This window comes from Perna viridis, chromosome 6 (assembly GCF_037379345.1).
Source record: "Perna viridis isolate PV_CMFRI_1.1 ecotype Kerala chromosome 6, ASM3737934v1, whole genome shotgun sequence".
Classification (NCBI taxonomy): Eukaryota; Metazoa; Mollusca; class Bivalvia; order Mytilida; family Mytilidae; genus Perna; species Perna viridis.
Genome location: NC_142450.1, coordinates 14,861,397 through 14,882,369, shown reverse-complemented (window position 1 = coordinate 14,882,369; position 20,973 = coordinate 14,861,397). Strand labels below are relative to the sequence as shown.

Below are 20,973 nucleotides of genomic sequence, written 5' to 3'. Positions count from 1 at the left end.
GGTATTGGAGGTATACCTGGCATTTATTAGACTATGCTGCGAGCTGTACTGTAATTTATACTCAAAATGGCTACTGGAGACTACTTGTAACCATTGCTAAAAAGAAAGTTACCAAACTAATTATTACATCAATGATACTATAATTCCTAAGCCGATGTACATTACATAAATATGTTAAAGCTTACATTAAAATGTAGGAATTCTGATCGGATAATAAGCCGGGTACATCCCGCTAAATATATATATATATATATAATTCTAAAGTAATTATACAAATCAAACTTGATCAGAGTTTGATATTGATGAAAGAGACGACTTTAATTTTAATATCATAAATTGTCCTTTCCTCTGCAGCAATATACCTTCATATCCGGTTTATATATTAACATATGGTGTTTATATTACATTATTGATTCACTACGCTAAAGAGAGTAATGACTACTTTTATTTCCTGGAATGCCATAAATATCTGCGTAACAAACTCCTGATTCAGGGGTATTAGGAAATGCGTCTCAACAGGTTTATGACCAAATTCATTTTTAGATATCAGTCCTTGGTTGAAAAATATTCAGTCTCTTCTGAAGTTGTGAGTAATGATTGTTTTTGTAAATTGTTCTTTGTGCTGATGTGATCGGTGATTTACAGATTATGACAAATATAAATTTTATTTAATCACTACTGGTATATTCACGCCACAATGGTAGGGTGAGGTTAAGCGCTGTAAATCTAGATTTAATCCACCATTTCGTTTGAAACGTATGTACCTTGTCAGGACCATTGCGATACAAGCTAATACGGTTGTGTCATATCTAATTGGCTAAATATGTTTTGGTCTTGAATTGATTATGGGTCCGATTAGTGTTCGGTATTTTTGTTATTACCCTTATTTGCTTCGGATTACATTTATTCAAAATCTTTCGACTTAAGTGTTTGTTTTCTAGAACATATCTACCACTAAAACAGGTTCCAAAGGACATGAGTTGTTTACATAAAGGTTTTTGGTTCGATCCCGATTCAGGTTTATTTATTTCATTTTGTGTAATTGATCAAATTTCATTATAAAAATGACATTTGTTAATTTCGGTAACTGTTTCATCTATTAAAATATTATGTTCATGTTGTAACACCTATTGTCTCGGGATTTCTCAATCGGACAAATATGTAATCAATTCGTGACGTATTAAAGAGCCGTATTAAAGTGAAATCTTGTGAATTCTTTTCTATGAATAAAATCCCGGGAAAGTTGACATAGGACCTTACTCATAATGCACAATTTTTCTTTTAATACATTTTTGTGGGATTGCTTTTGTAAAACGAAAATTGATATAATAAATGAAGAAGTCATTTTTTTCCCTTTGTTTGTGCATTAAGATTGACATGATGAAAGCCTTTGTTGTTCAACGTACTGACCATATAAAAAGCTTGATATGGACCAAAAGCAAATATGTTTTGTTGTTTGTTAGTTTTGTTTTTTGTTTTTATCCTGAACATTACAATCAGATAAATGCGGAGTTTAATTTTTCTTTACCATGATGTTGTGTTGGTATATTGTATGAGAGTTCATACATTTACATGATAATGAAAATTGATCTAGGCAAAAACGTAAAATTCTTATGAAAATTGAAGTTTGACGATTTCTTTCAGTTACATTGTAGATATAAAATCAAACCGTCAATAATGTTTATACTCAAACTCTAAACAGGTTATGATTTATAAATAAACTACGTACTTCTTTATTTTTTGCATGACATTATGGGACAAACTACAGAATGTTATTTATTTCTCGAATCATGAAGGTTCAATAATTGGGACATTTGTTTCAACCGATTCCTAATATTTGTATTTTTTATGATTTATATATGTTTATTTCTTATTGCGTGTTTTCCAATTTATTGCTATATCGCTCTTCGTAATGCCATTAATAATAGCATGTTTGGTTTGATTTTGTCAGATAACAAATTTTCTGTTTTGCACTTGTATTGTTTGTTTTGTTTTGTTTTGTTTTTGTTTTGTTTTTGTTTTATTAATAGAAAATATTTTGAATTAACTGACTTTTAACATTAAGGGGCTGTCAATGGGAAAATTAGGCAGTTCTTATGATATGGTTGACACATGGCATTTTTAATCCCACTGATTTAAAAAAAAAAATTCTAATGTAATGTTTATATCATATGTATTCAAATAGTAAAAAAGGATATTTTTAAAGCGACAATGGACGGCTCAGAAAAATGTTTTATAGTTCCTTAACAAAGCAACCAAATTTTGCAAAAAAAAATTAATAAAGTCACCTCCTTCCTCCAATGAATTCTGATGCTTTCTATGTTATTGTTTTCTCTTTATACTTTATAAAAGAATACATTTGTGTTACATTTTTTTTTCTAAAACAAAATTTGTCATGTGCCACCCACTACCTGGTGTTTGGATGGAGACCCTCTCAAAAAGTTCGAATACTGCAAACTTTACATTATCGTTGAGCGTAAAATCAATGTATAAACGTAGTTCTCTAATTTCTACAGCTAATATTACGGAATTGTACACATGGTGTAACAGTCTTCTTTGTTCATTGGTCATTATGATCACCTTATGCAGGGGATATTCCACGTACACGAAGCCTTGTTTATTGACGCTAATCCGTTCTATTCCTTAATTACTTTCTGCCAATCAGCGGAAGACGAAGACGAAACAGACAGAAAGAAAATATATTATCTACATATGTAATATATATAAATTAAGTATTACGTTAAATATGGACATGTTAGATTATATTGACCCCGGACTTCGTCTTCAGTCAATATAATCTGAACAGGTCTATATATAACGTATTGACTTCGTTAAAAATCAATAAATGATAAGTATATCTTTCCCTTACGCTGGAAAATATTTTTTATCAATTCTTTCATATGTCCCCTTCCTATCTATGAGTCTTCTATTCGGAACATATTTTTGTATGTTTGTTTGTTTGTTGGGGTTTAACGTCCGAGCAGCAATATTTCAGCTATATTCAGACGATGAACATGAAATTGATGATAAAATGAGCATGAAATGATGATGAAATGAAAAAGGGATGGGACACAGGGACAATGGGGTCGACAAATTTTGATTGCCACTGGAAATAGGGAGAGTTGGGTAGGGTCGGGCAATTTAGCCTCCTTTGGCAGAGCCCTATGGTTTCTACTCCGGGAGAATACCACAGTAGGGTTCTTTAACGTGCGAGGAACGTGGCATCTTTCCCAACACGGTGCACCGCTATGGTTTGCGGTCAGGTTTTCCGTATTATAGCCCGACAACCCTAACATGTAACACGCCAGGGAAACCCATTCCACCACCTGGGGCACACATCCCAGTTGCTCTGTGGGCAGAGCGCCCTAGCCCCCGGCTAGGCTTCTGAGCACTATTTAGTCGCCTTTTACGACAACCTTAGCGCTGCTGCAGGCCTATTCTTTTAACACCCGGACCTGCACGGGGATTAAACAGATTTTTGAAACATTTGTATAATTCACTTGGAGATCGCTTTACCACTATTTGGAAGTTCATAAATGGTCAAGATGGCTATAAAGATTGTGCTGCTGACAACCGTGGTAACATTAGTATCATCTCTTTAGAACATTGATTTGCATACAATTAATTTAAAAAATAATTTTAAAAAGGCAACCTATGGGTACATCGAGTGCATTTTTTACGTTATATGTCCCGTGAATATGAACCTGAAGGTAACGATGCAATTAATTGGAACCTGTTGACATGAAACCCATATCTAATTAACTTAGTTCATGTTTATACAGGAGATATCCAGTTGGTATTTTAGGTTTCTGTTAATGCTAATGATTGGAAACAATTACAGCTGATCGAAGTTTTGAAGGTTGATGAATATCAAAATGTCACAAGGGACGAATAAGGATCTTTCTCCATTTCATATTTACTAAGTGTTTCTTGACAACAATCAACATATTTTAATATATTTCTTATTTCGAAGCTCCTTACTTACATCTTATCAACTGTGAACATTTGCCTCCAAATGGTACTTACTATGTTTGAAGTGGCATTCTGCAGATGTAGATTTAGTAAAAAAAAACTTAGAACAAAATAATTTTCTTGATATGGCAGTTAAATGTTAAAAAAATCCACTACGTTTAATACAGTAATCACAGGAACCAAGGTTATAGCGAAAATCAAAATAATGTAATCCAGAAACAAAGACCAGACATTGAAAAACAGACATAAACAACAAATAACATAAAGTAACTAAAATCATACATACTAGCTAAGTAACAAAAGCTAATGAGCAACTTGGACTCCACTAAAAACTGGGAGCATGACCAGGTGCACCGGTAGGTTAAGCGTCCTCTGCTTTTCTAGAAACACCTGCCGAGTTGCTCATAAAAAGTCAATTCCGGGGTAGACGAAAGAGGAAAGGAAAACTATGACACTTTGAACAAATCAGTTTTCATGGCGAAGATGGATACACCGTAACGATCCACGAGTACAACACTGTATAACATTCACAGTTCTTTTGGAAGGCATGGAAACGCAGGTACATGTATATACCTTGTCATAATTATAAGCCGACAAAAATACTTCTTTGTTAAAAAGTGCTCCCTAAGATCATGCTAGTAATTAATGGGGAATAAAAATAATAAATATTTTCAAAGCACGTGTCACTTTTCTATAATTGATATCCTACAATCTTCCCTGAAATTTTGAAACGTATATCTAAATCCACTTCAATGGTAAAATAATTCTATCTTAATATTATATATATATATTTTCAAAGCACGTGTCACTTTTCTATAATTGATATATATATATATATATACAATGTACACTAAAAGCTAACATATTTCATAAAATTCCGAGGTGAATTTGACCGCCATGGTTGCACGTACAGTTCCTGTTGTTTCAAGGCAAACAAAATCAGTCTTGAATTTTATATAGTATTATATTGTATTAACACGTCAATAAAATAGCTTGAATAACTTCCAGTCCTGGGGTCTGATGTGCTCTCAGACAATAACTAAAATAAAAAACCGCTTTAAAATTGGAACCTATAATACCGTTAGTTGTATAATTTGATGAGAACTTCGTCATTTACTTTTGTTTCTTTTTGTTTTCTATGTTATGTTGGTTATTCTCTGTTCTTTGTTTTGTGTGTCTATTATCTTTGTCTAGTCGTTATTCCTTTATTTTGTTATTTTTGTTTACCATTCGAATCCTGGTTCCCTTGATTCTTCCTAAAGGGGAAAGGATATGAAACCGTTGCACATTCTCAGTATGGGAATTTTTCCAATACTCTTTAAATAGTGGTTTGACATTCATGAAAATTATTACGATACACCTTACATACTTGCTTAGTTCAGGCATTTAATTTTTAATATCTTGGAATAATTTTGATAGAGAAAGCTATATTCTGAAATCTTCAGCATATCAAAACAACTACTCAAATAATAATGATAATAAATCAAACCATTAACATTTTAATAATTTAAAAACTTAATTAAGCTTTTATTTTCTTTTCATGTCCGCGTGAAATTCACGTAACACAAAAGACAACTACACCAAAAGCGGTGTAAATGTTATGTACCAGTCCACATAAAAATTCGGACACTGTCAATGGTAAAGTGATTCATGGTGTAGAAAAAGTCACCAAACAAACAATGCATTTTCAGTCTACATATGCTATATTTTCACATAACAATAATCATTTCTATATAAAGACCTGCACTTTTGAGAAAATCATACATTTATCTCCCACTAAATTAAAAACAAATTAAACAAGATCAAGAATGATAACTCTCGCAAAGTGTCCATTTCATGTACAATCTACATAAATTTCATCTCAAATGTGCAACACCCAAATGAATTGCTAAGACTGGTTATGTGATCGGTAACTGTTTCTGAAAAAGAAATATCATTGAAATCGGTAGGTTTTTGACATGCATGAATCGCCTCCTGTCCTGTCTGATTTTTATAAAGACTGCTACTTTAGTAAAAACCGATGTCTTAATATGATATTTAAGATTAGGTATGATGAATATGTCAAAAAGACAACAACCATAACGGGATAGCCCATTTTCTTGGATTCTTTTGCAGTATCGATTTATCTTTGTACCCCACTAAGTGAAAGCACAAGATATCAGTAATGCAATTCTTCAAGTTTCGAAGTTCTCTTCAAATTATACAAGTGAAGAAAATCAATGGGCTTTCGTTTTTGATATTTTATTTTTTGAGTACTTCTTTTATACAATTTACTTTTGGATATATGACTTGGTATTGTTCCCATGTATATCCTAGGCATCAATTTGTTTGAACTGATTATGTCATATATAATTTAATCGCATCAAAACACTGAGGTTTCGTTCCTTGTACTGCAATTAGTGGACATTTCCGGTGTTTGATTTGAAATGTTATTTTAATTTGGTTTTCAGTATATCTTGTATACAATTTATTTTCAAATTTAAAACTTTCTGTTCATCTTTTCACAATGTCGTAGATAAAAGTTCAATTCCCTTCATGTTATCTTAAAATCAGTGGAAGAAGTAGTATTCCCCGATTTAGTATGACTTCATAAGTGCTCACTTAGACCATGTGAGAATGATTCAATTGAAGAGAAGGGGGAAGTCCTCTAAAAGCACTCGTGATGTTTTTTTTTTTACTTGACAACCTACATGTATAATAGTTTCCGGAGATTACGGTTTATTATATGTCTAATTTTTATAGTCAAACAAAAATAATTTAACAAACCTAAAAATAATAAAGAAAGGGAAGGAATACTGACGTGCCATAAAAAACGAAACGAAGGTATTTTTTCTAAAATTCGGGATGTATTAAAATGTAACAGCTTGGTGACAAATTGTTTCTTTCAAGGCAAAAATATCAACATCCTGGATTTTAAACATTTCAGTGAGGAAAAGACATGTTTTCTAGGATAGTTTCAAACATTATATCTTATTATCTTTTGTATTGAAAAAATCATTTTATTGTAGAAATAAAACATCTGGAACAATATATGCATGTACATGTAACAGTGTAATAACTCGCCAGTAACATGAAAATAATAATAGGATAATTAACTCGAAAGAGTGAATAACCAACATATTATCACGAGTGCCGAAGAACGCCTAGATTTAACGAGTGAGCGGAACTTGTTCCGCGCACGAGTTGATTCGCAATGCGTTCTTCGCACGAGTGATCATATTTTGTTTATTCACTCTTTCGAGTTAATTATCCTATTTATTATATAGATTTTCTTCATAATTTATCAATATTTTCAACATGAATTTTACATTTTGTGATTGATGGATTGATTTCAAAGTTGTGACGTTTCGGCGGGAGCAAGTCCGAGAGTGAAATTACCGAATTTATTTCACAGCCTGAATAATTGGAATTTATTACACTGGGAACATTCGATAAAAAACTGCTATCTATTTAATAAATCAAGTTAATCGACTTTTTCGTTTGCGCATTTTAGGTGATAGCAATTAAATGAGACAGACAAGCGTTTTAGACTTGAAAACAGAAAACCATAATTACAAACAATACAATCTAAAATCAATTGGTGTGCCTTTCCAGTAGAATATTGCGAGCAATTATACAATATGTATATTGTCTCAACGAAAATAACTGAAAAGTTAGGAGAAATAGATATAAATCAAAATTTATATTATGATAAAAAAAATTAGTATAGATCTTAACTTACACATTACAAACTATGTACATCACACGTTAGATTACAATAACAATAAGCGAAGAACAACATGTGGTTTTAACCAAAGAGTCCTATTTACAAAGATGAAATAGTCCACAACTGATATCTTCTTGAAGAGTTTTACCAATTAATATAATTTTTCTCTCTTCTGGTCAGGTTCCTTTTTTAAAATTGAAGCGAACAAGAAAAGTGAAATTTATTTTCAGGCCCCGTAAAAATAAGACGCATGAAAAAAAGTCACCCTTTGGTCTCCGCAATGACAGACGATAGACAATAGTGTAAAAACAGACATATTTATCGGATTATCCTTATCTTATCAAATCATTTCGTCAAGTTTCCTAAAACATCTGAGAAAATTACTTTTATTTATAAATCCTTTCTCTGTAGCACGTCATCTGATTATTTTTCAGTTCTAAAGAGTTATTTCTATTATAAATGAAGGATATGTTCACCAAATTGGATATTCCATCAAAACATAAAATTAGTCGATATCGCAAAACTATGTACATAATACAGTGAAACCTGTTTAAACCAAACTATTTTTGGACTTCGATCTAGACAGGTGTTCGGATTATAAAGAACCAAACACATTTTAACAAATATAAAGAGATTTAAAAAAAAAAAGTGTCTGGTGTTGGATTATGGATTATTTGGAGTGTAAGACAGGCTTTGGGTTACTAAGGGTTCTGTTTGGACAGTTTTCGAATTAGTCAGGGTTAGACAGGTTTTACTGTACAAGCTATAAGTCAATATGAAAAAATGGCTGTTAATGAAAAAAATGACAGAATATTTCACACGAGCATACAAAGCCAAAAAAAATACAACAATCATTGTTATTTTGTATTGATACATAAAAATTATATCAAGATAAAAGACTAAAATATCGATTAAAAAGACGGCAACCTATATGTTTGTTATTTTTGTAACCACGAACCATAACCATAAGTTCATGGAAACTTCTAGTAAAAGAGCAAATTTAACAAATGTTTGAAAAGGAATAATATTTAAATCTTTACAATTCTGCTTTGTTTTACTTAAGTTCAAAACAAAAACATACACGTTTTCTACTTGTTTCAAGAGGGATAAAGTTATCCTATAACGTACCAGTATAGTTAAATACCTGGCATGATGAATCAGTCTTACAATCAATTAAAAAATGAACTTTTACCATGAATAAACTCTTTGACTTGATTCTAATCCCAAATATTTTCTTCACAAAAAAAAAGCTGAAGTTGCACGGGTTGTCGTGCTAGGTATACTCCAACTTGTACAAAAAGTTGACATCACACAACAAAAAAAAAAAGATTACAACAAATATCCCATCTATATAAACCAACGTACCAGATTCAATATCAATCCCACCCATTGGAAGTCATTTTTTTTCTTTGTCATTAGATAAAGGGGAAAAAGCAAAGTCCCACGAAACAAAAGGCATACACAAAACAAGAAACCAATTCATCTATTAAAAGCCGAGATAATTTTGACGAAATTCGGACGGACGGAATGACGTACATACAAGGTGATTCCAATATACCACCCATTCATTGAACGGGGGTGTAATTTGTTGAAGAACTCATTCAGGATTTGATAATTATTTGCAGAAAAAGGGTGTTCATTTCAAATAGTTCATGATACGAAATACACGAGTGTGACGCTGAATGATCTGGCAGTGTAATCTTGATTGCTTAAAATATTTATTAACCTGAAAAATACTAATTCACCCTACATCAAAAATGATGCAGAATGTGATAAATCGATATTTTGTCATCTTCCTTGATTTATGTACCATTAAAAGTGGTGAAGGATGTTTGAAAGTGGCAAAAAAAAAAAAAGAAAATTGGTTTAACTTTATATGTATCGAAATTTCTGGCATGAAGTATGTTTAAATTGCATTCAACAAACCTGTACTCACCTATCTCATTTTTGTAACCTTATAATTTATAAGAATGAGCAAAAAAATCTGAAATATTGTTGCTATGAAGAAACAAATACTACTCAGTTAATTTAGTCACTTAAAAAAACTTAACACAAAGATCCATAGACAAATACAGTGCTTGGTCCTTTTCTTAAAAAGTTGTAATTTTGGTATTCGGGACAAAATGTCATTGATTAACACGTGCATTGTAACAAATAATTAGTCCAGAGTTCAAACAGCTGCTTATCATTTTTTTCAACGCCGTTTGCCATCTCAAGTGAAAACAAAGCTGCACTTTATCTTGACATCATTTGTTCTTCAATTTCGCTATAATTAGAGTTAAATCAACGCCGTCCCAAATACCTAGCTGTTTAACCGTTGTTTGGAAGCTGCAATGAGAATAATATTTTTGGGAACTATGTATTCCTATGTATTTGGTTCTAATGCTGCTGATGAATGGATACTTTTTGTACAGAATACAGAAATTTGCAAAATTATATAATATGAGAGGTATTTGTATTTGGAATTGACATCTCTATGTCAAATAAATACCCTTACGAGCTTCTCTATAGTGAGATCTTTTAAACAATTTGAGTGTGTCAAAATGAGCAAGTCTTTAACACTTATATCACTTTACATTTATATTAGAGGGGGTATTCAATACCGGTATTCAAATATATCTGTAATACCCAAGAAAACTATTTTTGAGTGTGTTGAACACCAACACAGATGCTCCCCAAACATTCCCATTGTCAAGGTGGTTTCCAAAATCAGTTTCTACGGGGGACATAATATGAAATATCATACAGATCTCAAGTTACTCTGCATGCATTTAATAATACAATAGAAACATGATGAAATGTTATAAAAAATAACTTAATTTTATTCGAAGGAAGTTTATTTGTTTTGTGAGTGAATGATCCGAATGTACACATCGATAAATTCTGGAAAAAAAGTGTTAAATCTTATAATTCCAATCCCTAACCCATCTGAAATAGATATAATAGTGTTTTTTGTGTTTTTTGTGTTTTTGTAGACTCCCATGCAGTGAAATTGATATCTTAAATCGACATTGCAAGTGGCAGCATTCAACCGACAACGTTACATGGTTGTCAATTTCAATATCCAAGATATTTACGGTCCACTGATAACTATATTCTTTCACAATTATTGTTTTCAATATACATTGCCAAAAAATGAATGGAATAAAGCAGTTTTGAGCCTCTAAACGACTTTTGGTAAAGCGAAAATAGCCATGTTGTTTACGATTTGTACATGGAATTTGTTGTAAAAACAGTCTTAAAAGGTGAACAATCAATAAACTAAACAAAAACCTCATACTTAATAACTATTCTACTACTAGTATTTACACATAAAACAAAATGATAGATTGAAATATGTTACAAGTTATTAGACTTCAAAACTAATTCAAAAGTATATTGTGCTATACATGTTCATGTGTGATTTCGTGAAGAAATGCTTCAGTAGAAACAGCCAAAAAAAAAAAGATTTTAACAACTGGAATCTGAAATATGAACTAAAATAATTCACCAAGTCAATTAGTACGAATGTTTTGATAAACATGTACCTTTGTTGGGATAACCACCGACACATATTCCTTGAACGCCAACAAAATTTTACAGGTAAATTGTTGGTAGATCAAAGGATGTTGGCATTTGAAGAATAAACCCCTGCCATAGGGTGTTTGTCGTAAAAAGTTTGATCTATATTTTACACCTGGTCCATGCCCCCAGTTTGAAGTAGAGCCCAATTTACTTTTGTTACTTTGTATGTATAGTTTTGTTTATTCTATATTCTTTATTGTGGTTGTCTGCTTTCCATGTCTGGTTTCTTTTCCTGGCTTACATTCTTTGAAATGTCAGATCGGTGAGGTTTTGACATGCACATTTTTAATTTTGTTTATTTTGCCCGATTCCTACAAACACTTACACTTAAGGAGGTAAACCTAGGGTAAGGGACACAACTCATGAAATCAGTGATGTATTTGTATTATGTTCAATTTCACCAAAGCATCTCAAGCTTTTGTGTGAAGCAGAATAAAATGAATTCAAGTTAATTTTAATTAGATGCTTAATAGGATTGATGTAAAATGCTGAATACAAACGTTAGAATGATTTTTATGATTTTTTATGAGCAACTCGGCGGGTGTTTCTAGAAAAGCAGAGGACGCTTACCCTACCTGTGCACCTGGTCCATGCTCCCAGTTTTTAGTGGAGTCCGAGATGCTCATTTCATTTTGTAACTTTGAATGTATGATTTTAGTTGCTTTATGTTCTTTGTTGTGTATGTCTGTTTTCCATGTCTGGTCTTTGTCCCTGGAATACATTCTTTTGATTACCGCTATAACCTTGGTTCCCTTGATTACTATTTTAAGAGTTATGTCCCCTACCCTAGTTTTACCTCCTTAACAATCAACCAAATGAAAGAGAAACTGTATAAAGATTACCCCAGGTATAACTACGGAAAATTGCTATAGATGCAATATGCGTTTAATTTTGAGAATTCAACAAAGACCATTGAGTAGGTTTTATGACTTGAAGACCCTTTACACAATTTAAAAAATATACCTAAACAATTGCGCCAACCATGTTCCATCAAAAACTAGTTTAAATATATCATGGACCTGATGTACCAGTAGGGTAAGCTTCTCCACTTGCTGAGATAAAATCCGGTTTAAACGATAAAAGGAAAATATAACTGTGAACGTGTCGACCATTGAGCATACCAGAATTAAAATAAAAATGAATACGTCTTCCTTTATTTTGGGATCACTAGGGGCACAAGGGTACAATTACACCATTTGTTGTAAACTTTCATTTATGGTTAAGTAGGTATACCTAAGGCATGGGACACAACTCTTACAATTCATTGGAACGTTTGTATTTACCATTTTACAACAATCTCATTTAAGCATCAAAGTAACTTGAACTGATTCCATTCTGTTTCAAAGGAAACCTTAAAAGGCTTTGATGAAATTGAATATGATACAAACGTATCACTGATTTAAAGAGTTATGTCCCTTACCCTATATCTACCTCCTTGAATTGTGATTTATATAAACATGCACATATATTATTTCATATCATCTAAAGTCGAATTTATAAAAAAAAACAACACATGCTATTTCTTACCTTATATGTTTTCCCATGACAACAACTCTTTTCACTCAGAGCAGAATTCACATCCTCCAGTGACCAGACACAGGTATCTCCGGACTTATTTTGGATTGGAGAGAATTTGTTCAAACCCAGTAAGTTGCATGGCAATTCGACTGTATCATTATTTAACTTTAAAATAGATAAACACTTTTTTTTACAATTGAAAATAGGGCACAAGTCTCAAGCAGCGAAACGGAGAGACGTTGGTTACCTCTCTTACTATGATGTGTTCGAGTTCCGAAAGTCAGTAAACTGTTGCGCATTCTGTTCGGAGTAGTCAGTAGAATTTGAAATAAAAGTATTTTCTATTATCTACATGTATTTGTTAAATCGCAATCAATGTATACATGTATATCACAGCGAGACTTGTAGTGAGTCTGAGAAACTATATTTTACAAGGATAACTCAATAACATTGAATGACATAGTTTTTGTGATTATAATTGTGCCAGACGAAGTTTGACTTATGTTCGTGCTTTTGTTCTTTGTATTGGCTGAATATACATGTATACTCGTTGTATTTAGTAAAAGAATACATTTAACTCCTTCACAGACCTATCTGCTACCTGTTTTACTACGGATCACTCCGCTAGCTTACAAGACGAACGTGCACTGTTTTCTTACCCCAGATTCTCTTTCTTTACAACTCTTTTCCTCGCTGAGAGCGGACGTCACTGCCTTGTATGGCCAGACACAACTTTTACCAGACTTATTTTGGATCGCAGTAAATTGCTTTAGACCAAGTAAGTGACACGGTAATTCTACTGTGTCATTTTGGTGCTTGAATAGAAACAAGTAAAATAATTTTAATCTTACAAAAGCAAGAACATCACGTCGTATACAATGTATGTTGCAAGCAATATATAATTACAAGCAGTCGGTAAAAAATGTACTTGACGTAGTATTCCGTACCTGGCGAAATTCAGACAAAAAAACGAAACAAACAAACAAACAAGTAAAGTCTGGAAATTCTTAGGACTATGCTACATTTACGGTGCCAAAAATTATCATATACATTACAATGTTATCAATCCAAAATCTATGACCACCAATGACCAGCAAACTACTTTGAATTCCTAATACGCGCGGAGGGGTGAATAAAACTAAAAAGACTAACATTGCCTATAGGTAAAATGAAATTACTGATAGTCACCCGATTCTCTGCAATTGCCAATACAAAGACATCCGAACTTGGCGAAAGTTTGAAATTTGTCAGTACTCCTGATAACATTAGTTCGGGACATATATGAAAATTTTCCTAAATTTTACTAATTTTTCAACACTGTCATACAACGTTACAAAGTATACTGTTTAAGAGAAATATTAGTTGACTATAACCCCTTGAAATACATTGTAAACATTCCTTTGGATTCAAATGCTAGAGATTCTAAATACAAAACAATACAGAGATACTGGTGTTTAAGTCAAACCGATACCGAGAAATAAGCCAATTCACCATGTCAGTACAGTAGATGCACCGCAGCGACAGCTTTCAATGAATTGTCGTGCCAGAGCTATGATGTGTGTCCAAGCAGATTTTAGATACACATGTACTTACAACGTAGTGATCAGAATAGTTATCATGTATAACGAGAAAAAAAAAAAGAAAAAAAAAGACGGCATCATTATCCACAGAAAACAATGATTGACGCCTAACACAAGGAACTCTGCACCGCGCGACGTCGACGTCTATATACGACTATGTATGGGCCATTCCTAAAATAACTAGTAAGTTAATTATTAAAAAAAAATTGCGAATGAACATTATTTTACAAGTGACATATATAAACGTAACATTCTTTTAGTTTCAAATCAGCACTCCATATGTAGCAAGCGAAGTTGTACAATGAGAAGGTTTTTATTTTAAAGAACACAATTGATAGGAATACACACACTAATTAAAAACGAAGTTATGATAGAAACCACTGGTTTTAAGAAGTCTGTATTGAGAATAGTTTCGGTAGGCGGTCACGTTAATTCCATCCATTCGTAATTTTATCTTCTAGTTTGTTTTTCTGTCCCTTGTTAGCCCCTTTCGGCTTGCTTCAGGCATTCCTTTTGCAGAAGATAATTGGGGAGAACATTTTCCGGTATTTTTACTTTGCAGGATCGTGGGTAATATTTTAATACTAATCAGCTAACACAGTCGTTTGATATTTTTGTGCAAGTATAAGCTAGCGACTACGACTAGATAATAAAGATTTGAACGATTTGGTAAGGCTAACCATGATTAAATAAAACGACAGATTTGAACAACTGGGTCCAGTTGCTTTCTTTACTTGGCTAATTTTCAATGTTTTTGTCTACTAAATCCCCCCTCTACTGGCATGTCTGGATCTACTAATGTACGTATAGTACTTATATCAATTGCCCAGTTATAAAATAGTTTCGAAGTTTACAATAACATGCTGAAAATACAGATTGATATCTTATAAATATGTGGCAGATCCAGAGATTTTGAGTGGGCCCAAGCTTTAATCTTTATGCTGTTCTTTTTTTCCAAAATTGTGCACGAAATTAAAAAATTTCGGGGAGGGTGTTCCAACCCCCGGAACGTTTGCAATGAATCCACCATTGTGCCTATCTTAAGCTTGATATTTTCTCTTATATTTGAAAAAAAAAATTAAAAGCTACTTACACTGTGGTTGTCTGTATCACTGCCTGTAGTTGACCCATGTATTAAGATGCTTAGCAATACCAGCGACAGGATGGAAGTACCTACCAACAAGAAGAAAACTACTTTCGGATTATTCGATATTAAAGTCAAAAGTCTCTGGTAATATCCGGGTGTATCCACGTGTTGTCCGTTATTCTCTGGTTTCTTGGATTTATGTTGGATAAACGGTTTTCTTGGCGACTTCTTTCCCATGTTGTTGTTTGTATATCATGTATATTAGTGTATGACAATTAGAAATAAATTCGCAAATCCCTTTCATGGTATTTTCCAATGAATAATATTCGAAGGTGTTGTATGTATACAGAAAAATTAGAGCTAAATATAGAACAAAAAAAAATTAAATCTAAAAATAAACAATATACATGCGTATTATGGACTTCTAGAAAATCAATTATCTTTTTAAAATAGAACATATTTTATTGCAGGGGGCTACATGAGTGAAGTATACATACGGAGAGGAAAAGTATGAACTTCAATGAACCTTGTGAGGCAGGGCAAGTGCTGATTAATAATGACACATTTAAACAGACATGGATTTCAGTTGATAATATTATTCAAACACAATCCGAGGTAGTGGTGGGTGGTGGGGTGATGACTGAGAGAGGATTTCCGTTCTCAACAGCAGAAAAGAAATTGATTTGAATGTAAATGTCCACGTAAATTTGGATATTTTTTTTTTTGAATTCATCATGCATGTAGCTATATGTAATCTGAGTAGGGAGGTCAGTCAAAATATGAAGTATATAGAAAATGTACAAGTTTATATTAGTTTGAAAGAGCCCAAGAAATGTAACTTACTGGTGCAAAAATTTTTAAAATCGGTCAAGGGGTTCAAAAGTTATTACAATTTAAAGTTCAAAATTTTGGTCATTTTTCTTGCGAAGGCAAAAATGTCACATTTTGGGCACTTCTGTGGCCCACATAAGTCAAACAGGTAAAGAAATTCATACATTGTGTCTTAATCATTTAAATAAAGCCATTTCATACTTTGATTTAAGCCATTCAGGAAACTTGTATCTTAGATACAAAGAAAATTACACTTTTTTAAAATTGGCAAAAAAACACTTTGGACTTAGTTTTTTTTTGCTATGTGTCAACAGCATCGTGAATTAAAATGCCATTTTTGGATATTCATATTTGGAAATTGGAAGGTAGTAGAAATCTGATACTTTGCTGTTCTTTCAAGAGTAATCCATTAAACAGAAATAAATAAACAAATATTATGTCAAAACCTCTGATTTGTTTTTCATTGGAATCAGAAACACTGCGACAGACCCCCTTTTTTTTAAATGTGTTTTTTCAACAAAAAAATACATTTTTGCTTACTAAGAATTCAAAAAAAATAATTAATTTTTTCTGTCACTTGTTTTGTGTGGCAATAAAGTTGCTTGACTTGAAAAATCATGTTTTTTAGCTCAAAAAAATTTTTTGAGGTCGAAAATTTACATTTTAGGGTAAATTTTAGAGCTATTTTCAGTGGAAAAAATGGCGAAAGGTCAGACAAAAAAAGACATTTTGAATTTAAAAGCAGTTTTTAGCACATGACAGTTATTGTTATTGTGATTAAATATGTAAAAACACATTTTTATCAAGAAATAATTGAATTATATTTAAAAACCAACAAGCAAATGTTGAAAAATGGGGGTAAATCGAACATTTTTGAAAATTTCAGATTTAAAAAAAAACCCGCATATTTATGCTTATATTGATCAAAATATCAACCTACCATATACTTATGTGGTACCATTTTAAAGCTTAGAATCTAAGCTATCACATGAAGATACTTTCATCTTATTTTGCTATAAAATGTTTAATGTGGATGAAAATTTGTTAGGCCTATACCTTAAATGAAGCCAGACGATAATCAAAATAAACATACATTTTTGCCGCAAAAAGTGGCAAAATAATATTATATCAAGGTCTGGTCAATTCTAAGATTCCTAATGTAGTCTTGTAATGTTTTCTTGTTTAAATAGGGTCTTTTAACATAATAATAATCTCATTATTATGTTAAAATTGAATAAAATTTCAAAAACAAATGCTGTTTTCCCAAGAAATTGAGAAAATTTTTATGAATACATTGACTTGAACCAATGCGCATCCTTTCACTATGGAACTTTGAAGCCCTAGCTGTTTCCTCATGTGTACTATTATGTACATTAAATGATAATAAACAAAATATCATCATTTGATTAAGTTTAATGAACTTTTCGAAGTTTCCATTTCAGGCCAGAAGGGTTTCTTCACCAGGATCTACTATGTCTGCCAAATCTACAAAAGAGATTATGTACATAAGGACATTACACCTATTAACATCATTTACCTTATCAATTTACTTACAGTTAGTTTACTTTCTATTAAATCATAATCTGGTTTGCTAACAATCTGAAAAAATGTAAAACTTTATTTGATATTGGTTGCTCACAAAGCGGTTGACAAAAGATGTGGCAAGGAGTTAAAAACACCAAACTTCCTTTTCCAGAATAATTATCTTCATTTCAAAACAAGAAGATTGTTTTATACGGTTATATTAATGTTATGTTAAAAAACTTAATATGAATAATTTCGCTGCGTGATCCGTCTGGTTCTTCTATCAAGTGTTGAACTCTCTTACCAATCAGGTTATCGGGTTCAGTTGTGTCTGGAACTACCCTACTTACTGTACCCCACATGGTCCTACCTCAGACTCGGCCCATATTCGTCTCATAGCATAGCCCACTATGCTGCTCAGGCCATCTGAAATAAACAAGTAGTGGAATTCAATGAATATGTACTGTGAGGCAGTTTTAAAGCAGAGTCTAAACACAAAACTAATCGACAGTTCTTGTAAGTAATATATGATTCAAATGTAAATGCTTATTTGTTACCATAATTAAAAGACTCAAAAGTTTTATTATTAAAATAAATAAAGCTACTAAACTAAATCAAAGTATAAAAACTAACTTACCATGAATTCAAAACATCTCCAGAACTCAACAAAATGAAACTAAAATGATGAAAAACAAACAGAAAATAAAACTAAATCATAATAAAATTTACATCAGTGTTTACTTTTTATATGACAAAATAAAATAAATATTTAGGCAGCCTGTTTACTAATACTTTCTTCTGAAATAAATCAATAATTAGAAGAAAAAACATAGTACAAGTATGTTTCATATACATACAACAAAAGATTGGTATTATGAGTCAATCAATGTGATCCTAAAAAGGCCAAAAAATATTAAACCATAAATTAATTAAAATTAAATGATAAATAATGTATATTACTAGGATTTTAAACCTTTTCCAAGCAATTGTACATGTATATGAATATTAAATAAGTAGAGCATCTACAATCCTCTAAAAAATGAATATGTAAGTTAGCTGTTAAAAATTGTACATGAATATATAAAGTAAACTTAAGAAGATGCAGGTCATATGTAAAATATGCAATTGCCACATATATAAATCTCATCAAATAACTTCTATTTATCAGGTAAAGTACAAGCAGGGCTACATGATAATTGTTCTAATAAAAATCATAATTAATATATATTAACTGATAAAATGAAAACCAGAAAAAAAAGTTGTGTATCATTTGAAGAAGCAATTTAAGGTTGATTTTTTTTCTACATATGATAATTTTGAATAAATAAAACAGTTAAAATAAATATAAAGAAGGTTTATGCTTAAACATGTGAGTTTCATATAAATTGGGCACTACATATAAATTAAAATTGAATTGTCAAGGAAATTAAATGCAATATGTGCAAATTCTCCCAACCAATAGAAAAAAATCAAGGTAAAATACAGAGACTTCCGATAATATAGGAAAGTCGATAAAGTCCGAAAGATTTTGAATGGATTGCAATCAAACGTTGGGAGAATTTACCTCATTACATATTCATCGTTTAATAAAAATGTTATGGAAACATATTCCAACTAATGCTAAATGAGAGTAATCTTTTTAAATCAGCTCATGCAGAATCAAACGAAAATCAGACCTTCCAAGAAGGTGAATATAGTTTTTAAGCTTGCAGATGATAAAAGGTCATTCTAGAATTTGACCTTACGGAAACAGGGCGATTAGGCTTATATTAGACATAATTTAGGTACTTACCGTAAGTGATTGGCCTCCATGGCCTAGGTCCATCGTTGTCTGCACCACCAGTCAAAAATCCGTCCAGAAAACAGTCGGTAAAAGGCATTTATCCACGAGTGTTCGAAAATCTTAACAGAAGCTATGGCGGATCAGTAACATCCGGTTAGCAAGAACGATAACCGGTCCCGCTTTAATTTTTGTGAAAACCACGCCCTGACCACCCTAATATCCAATCGATTCCGCAAGCTATTATTGTTTTTCTTCTGAAACCAGGGTTACGGATGGACGCAGAAAGGATTAAATTTTCGGAATCCGACTGTCAGTGCATTCCGGGTACGCAAAAACTATTTTTTTTCAACATGTTTTTCCTTAAAATGACGTAAAAAATATGTTTTGTAACCAAAAAATTAGCCTGACAACCGGATTATCAAAATTGAAGATATTTCCAAAAATTTAAGCCATAAATGAAGAAAATCGGTCCAGTAATAGCTTGCGGAATGAATTTTGAAATAGGTATGATCTTTGACACATAGTTTTTCAGGCGGCCATTTTTCTCAAAGTATCGTCACTTCAAACGTTTGTACCAAATGACCATCAACTCCAATAACAATGAAAGTTGTATATTTAGAAAGAGAAATGTCTCATCTTCAATTACATATATTTTTATTGTCATGCAATGGATTTTTAACCATTTTCTAACGTGTTAAAGTTGACTCAAAATAGAGAATTTTGCTCTCGCAAGAATATCGATAAACGCACTACCGACCTCCCTAAATTCTGAGAATAAAAGATTTTTCGAAAATGTCGATAATAAATAATCATGGTTTCTAAGTTATTTTTATATCTATTCTTAAAATAGAACATGCTTAATTCTTATTTGATAACCTACAATTAAATTTCTTTTGTTATATTCATATTAAATCTGTATGGATGACAAAAGTTGCATTAATGAGGATCGTAAATTTCCAGTGGGCAAGTTTAAATTTTGAATGAATAAAACGAATGAAAATGACAAAACCACAAATTACGCAATACCATTATTACATGTATGAATCAATATATGTGATTAATGAAATATTATAACGAAAAACACTTTCTTCTCATTAATAAATTTGGCGTGACGAAATTGGTAAAAAAAAACTAGTATGATATACTCATATTAAAACAACATATGGCAAATGAATAACATAAACTAAAACAAAAATAACAAAAATAGGATTTATCAAAGATAAAAATGAAGCTTCAGCAACCTAGTGTTCCGGCTATGCAGGTATATGTAACTGTTGGAACATCGAAATTTAGCCAAAAATATACAACATTCACAATACCGATAATTTCACAAATATGGTGTATATACTAACAATAAAACAGTCTTTGGATTTTTCTTTTTTCTTTCTTTCTTTTCTTTTTTTTTTGG

At 31.8% G+C, this 20,973-nt stretch overlaps 1 protein-coding gene and 1 long non-coding RNA gene across 5 annotated transcripts; both read right to left on the bottom strand.

Annotated features, from left to right (window-relative positions):
• Window positions 1-5,662: 5,662 nt before the first annotated feature.
• LOC148613793 (uncharacterized) lies at window positions 5,663-15,690 on the bottom strand. Of its 2 annotated transcripts, none has more exons than XM_088587385.1 (4): window positions 15,434-15,690; window positions 13,420-13,575; window positions 12,770-12,925; window positions 5,663-5,891 (listed from the first exon to the last, which is right to left on the bottom strand). In XM_088587385.1, the coding sequence occupies exons 1-4, from the start codon at window positions 15,662-15,664 to the stop codon at window positions 5,871-5,873; spliced, it is 564 nt and encodes a 187-aa protein (XP_088443511.1). In that variant the 5' UTR covers window positions 15,665-15,690; the 3' UTR covers window positions 5,663-5,870. The 2 variants fall into 2 exon arrangements, with proteins under 2 accessions (XP_088443511.1, XP_088443512.1); XM_088587386.1 differs by lacking the exon at window positions 5,663-5,891 and adding an exon at window positions 6,951-10,006.
• Window positions 15,691-16,782: 1,092 nt separating this feature from the next.
• Window positions 16,783-20,327, bottom strand: LOC148613792 (uncharacterized). Of its 3 annotated transcripts, XR_015923460.1 has the most exons (3): window positions 19,575-20,314; window positions 18,420-18,458; window positions 16,783-18,208 (listed from the first exon to the last, which is right to left on the bottom strand). It is a non-coding gene; the product is annotated as an uncharacterized LOC148613792 (long non-coding RNA). The 3 variants fall into 3 exon arrangements; XR_015923459.1 differs by having other exon boundaries at window positions 16,783-18,458; window positions 19,575-20,327; XR_015923458.1 differs by lacking the exon at window positions 18,420-18,458 and having other exon boundaries at window positions 19,575-20,315.
• Between the last annotated feature and the right edge of the window lie 646 nt (window positions 20,328-20,973).

What these genes read in the sequence shown, in the direction of transcription:
- LOC148613793 (XM_088587385.1), bottom strand. Translation starts at nt 15,664, where the DNA reads ATGGGAAAGAAGTCGCCAAGAAAACCGTTTATCCAACATAAATCCAAG. An exon ending in GTGATACAGACAACCACAGT is followed by an intron (nt 13,576 to 15,433) that starts GTAAGTAGCTTT and finishes TTTCTATTCAAG; the next exon opens with CACCAAAATGACACAGTAGA. An exon ending in GTAAAGAAAGAGAATCTGGG is followed by an intron (nt 12,926 to 13,419) that starts GTAAGAAAACAG and finishes TCTATTTTAAAG; the next exon opens with TTAAATAATGATACAGTCGA.